We start from the raw sequence: 3,266 nt of genomic DNA, 5'->3' as shown, positions 1-3,266 counted from the left end.
GGATCTGCTACGGCAGCTGGGCCGCCGGCGCCCGGAGCCGGCTGGTGGCGGGGTCAGTGCCCACCCCGGGCTGGGCCTGGGAGGTGGGGACTGCCCACTGGCCGCACTTGCTAAGCCCTGGCTTCCCCTGGAGGGTGGACGAGTGTCCCCACTGCTTAACCCCCTACTGCCTTTCATCTGGACGAGAGGCTTTGAAAAAGTTAAGTGCTATCCATATGCCAAACGGCCATCTCTTTCGGGGCCTAATCCAAGGCCTTTCCTCCCAACCTCACTTTTTCTTTTCTCTCTTTCCTTTTTTTCCCCCCTGTTCCAATCAGAATGTCTCAGCCAAACCTGGAGCGCCCTCCCAGCCAGCTGTCTCCTCCAGAGGTGGCTTTCCAAAGGATGCTAGCGATGGAGCTGCGGAGCCTTGACCATCCCCGAGCCGGGCGCCCTATCTTCTCTCCCTCCCCGGGGCTGGTGGCTGGACTCTGAACAACTCCCTTTCAATAAAGGGGCCAGTCTTCACTGGCAATGGCTGGTATTTGGCCGTCAGCCTGGGGAGGCAGCTCTGCTAGCAGCTGGGTTCACTCCCACTTCATCCTGGCTGAAGGCAGTGCTGAGCTCTGAAATGTAGCTGACGAATGAATACCCACCCAGTCTGATTACCCAGATTTGGGCAGACCAGCAGTGCTCGCCAGAATTATCTGGCCTGTTCTGGGGGATCCAGGTGGTGTTACATGTCCATTTCATGCTTTGGGGTCTCCTAGCCCCACAAAACACTTTTAGCAGAGCCTTTATTAAAAGGAATCCTGCAGACTCTCCTGGTGACCGACCTTTCCTTTCTGTCCCCTCTAAAAACTCTGATGCCTGGGGATTGGGGAAGTGGTTGAAAACTGTCAGCCATGGGTAGGGTTGGGAAGAAATGCCACAGATACTACCAGATTTAAATAAGCATTTAATTAGGATTTCATTAGTATTTAATATTGCTTTTTTCAATTCCAAAAAGTTAAATTTTCACTTCTTAGCAGATATTTTAAAGTACAATATTAAGTTTATACAAAATGAGCAATTAAGCAAACACCATTATTTCACATTCTTCAAAAATACAAATTCATATTTATTCTTTTTTGGGTTTAGAGGTTTCTTCCTTTGGAAGTACTGAACCTGTAACGTTTTCATATCGCTCAGTGGAAGTCCGTTGTTCCCATGTTTCACAAATAAATTTGGTAGGCTTTTACATAATCCAAATAAAACTATTTGGGATTTTAAAAAACTTTCAACCAAGACCTCTGGCCAATGACTAGTGTGTGTCAAAAAAAGAAGGTTGTTGTGGGTCCTGCCTCTCCTGGCCAGAAAATCTGAGCCAGAGATTCAGCAAAACCCTGTTTCCAGCCACCTTCCCCAAACAGGAACTAGGAGTTTACAGGGAAAAAGAACAGCCACCTTGAATTCCGACCCCCCACCCCCATATTCTCCAAAACACAACAAAGGATGTAGACTGTTGAGTCAAACGGCGCCCTGGGGAGGCCTGAGGACACAGGGGAAAAGGGCAAGACGGGCCTCTTGGGCCTGGCACCACTATGAGGATAACAAGGATATTGCAGAAAACACCCCTGGGTTTGGTGAAGAAAAGATTCTATGAAAAATTTCCCCGTAAGAAAAAGAGTAGAAACTGCATTGAGCTGAGAAAGTGACATGACATCACCCAATTTGGGGCCCAGCAAGCACACCACCAAAAGGGCAGTGTGTGGTTTTAAACTTTGCTTCCAGTAAAAAAAGCTTGTACTATGTACACAATGACATAAAGATCCAGTTTAATTTGCATTTTTTTCAGTGCAGACTGAGAAGCCCTCTCTTGAACAGGAGTAACAGAAATGCCCAACAGTGATCATCAGCTTCCCCAAAAGGTTTCAGAAGAAACATGGGACCCCTTCTCTTGCCTCCCAACACATGCAAGAGAAAAGAGGCTAAACTGACGACCAATCAGAAATATGCTTAATTCAGTTTTGTTGCCTCTCCCCTCCCCAATATTTAGGAATGGTCAATTTCTGATCTATCTCATAGCAGAACTATTTGCATATGATCTATGGAAATCTTTCTGCTTTGGCTGAAATATGTTTTAAAACTTCTCTATTCGTTGTAGCCTGAAAACTGAAGATAAAATGGGAGGGGAGAGGAGTGAGAGGGAAGGAAGAAAGTTCATAAAGCAGATTATTAACAGCTTTGTTTACTGGATTCAATGAAGGCTGGAGGCTTTTGCTTAAAGAGCCGACAGGATGGCTAGGGTGGTGACCCCCACCACCTTCCCCAAACATATTTCTGATTGGTGGTGTAGAAATACTGTAAACTCATTAGCAATATTGTTGCAGTTCCACAATCAATGATTTCAGTGACTCTGGAGAAGTCTTTAGGATTAAGGACAATAGACCTGATTACAAATGTAAAAGTCTAGAAAGTGCCAGGTGTCTACCTAGGAACAACCGGTTTCTTCCTTTCAGGCATCACTGTGTAACGGTGAAGGGGGAAAGATGGCAAACGGCCAAGCAAAAGTGATGAAAAAGGGCCTCAACAGTCAGCAGAAGAAACAGGACCCGCAGCAGTTCTTCAGAGAGCCTGAGGGGGTGCCCTTGGGCACACAGGGAAGGCTTGCATAGATTGAGCAGTTGCTGAGAATGCATAATAGTGTTTCCCTATGGACAGCCTCATAGCACAGGGCTGATAGAGTGGAAAACGCGGCCAGGCCAGGGTCACATGGGACAACGACCGTCAAGCTACACATATTGCACCAAGGTAAGTGCTTTTCTTGTCACACCTCAATTTAACTTTTTTTCTGAGCAAAAAATAAAACTTTGTGGAAAGTATATATATGTATATATATACACACACAAAAGAAATTGCAGCAATTGAGTTAAAGATAAAATAACCTAAAGTGCTTTTTTTTAAAAATTATTTCTTTAATATACCAATATGAGGTTCTGCAAACCCGTCCCTTTGGACACATTCAGCATTATACAAAATCTCTCAGAAAAACCCACCCGCCCATTATCCCCATTAGTCTGCTGCCTTGACCCTGAAAGTAAAACTCTCCAGTCTATTAACTCTCCAGAGATGGTGAAAAGAAGTCCCTTTCTTCTACCCAGAGCAGTCTTCACACCTGAAGGCCCCTCCTGGGCTTTGTACCATGATCTCCTTCTAAAGGGGGGATGGGGTGGGGTGGGGTGGGATTCAGTGAGTGACACCAGTTCCTGTCATCAAACTACTGATGCCCCCGAGATCGGAAGAGC

General features: G+C 45.8%; 1 protein-coding gene across 1 annotated transcript; it reads left to right on the top strand.

Annotated features, from left to right (window-relative positions):
• Position 1: 1 nt before the first annotated feature.
• LOC105005000 (chromosome unknown open reading frame, human C1orf122) lies at positions 2-1,255 on the top strand (the record flags this gene model as incomplete). Its single annotated transcript, XM_010862822.1, has 2 exons — positions 2-52; positions 318-1,255. Coding segments are annotated over 2 exons (147 nt in total), but the record flags the coding sequence as incomplete, so codon positions are not given.
• Between the last annotated feature and the right edge of the window lie 2,011 nt (positions 1,256-3,266).

This window comes from Bison bison, unplaced genomic scaffold, assembly GCF_000754665.1.
Source record: "Bison bison bison isolate TAMUID 2011002044 unplaced genomic scaffold, Bison_UMD1.0 scf7180017864484, whole genome shotgun sequence".
NCBI classification, from domain to species: Eukaryota; Metazoa; Chordata; class Mammalia; order Artiodactyla; family Bovidae; genus Bison; species Bison bison.
Note: the sequence above shows the minus strand (reverse complement) of the source record. Positions and strands in the feature narration are given on the sequence as shown.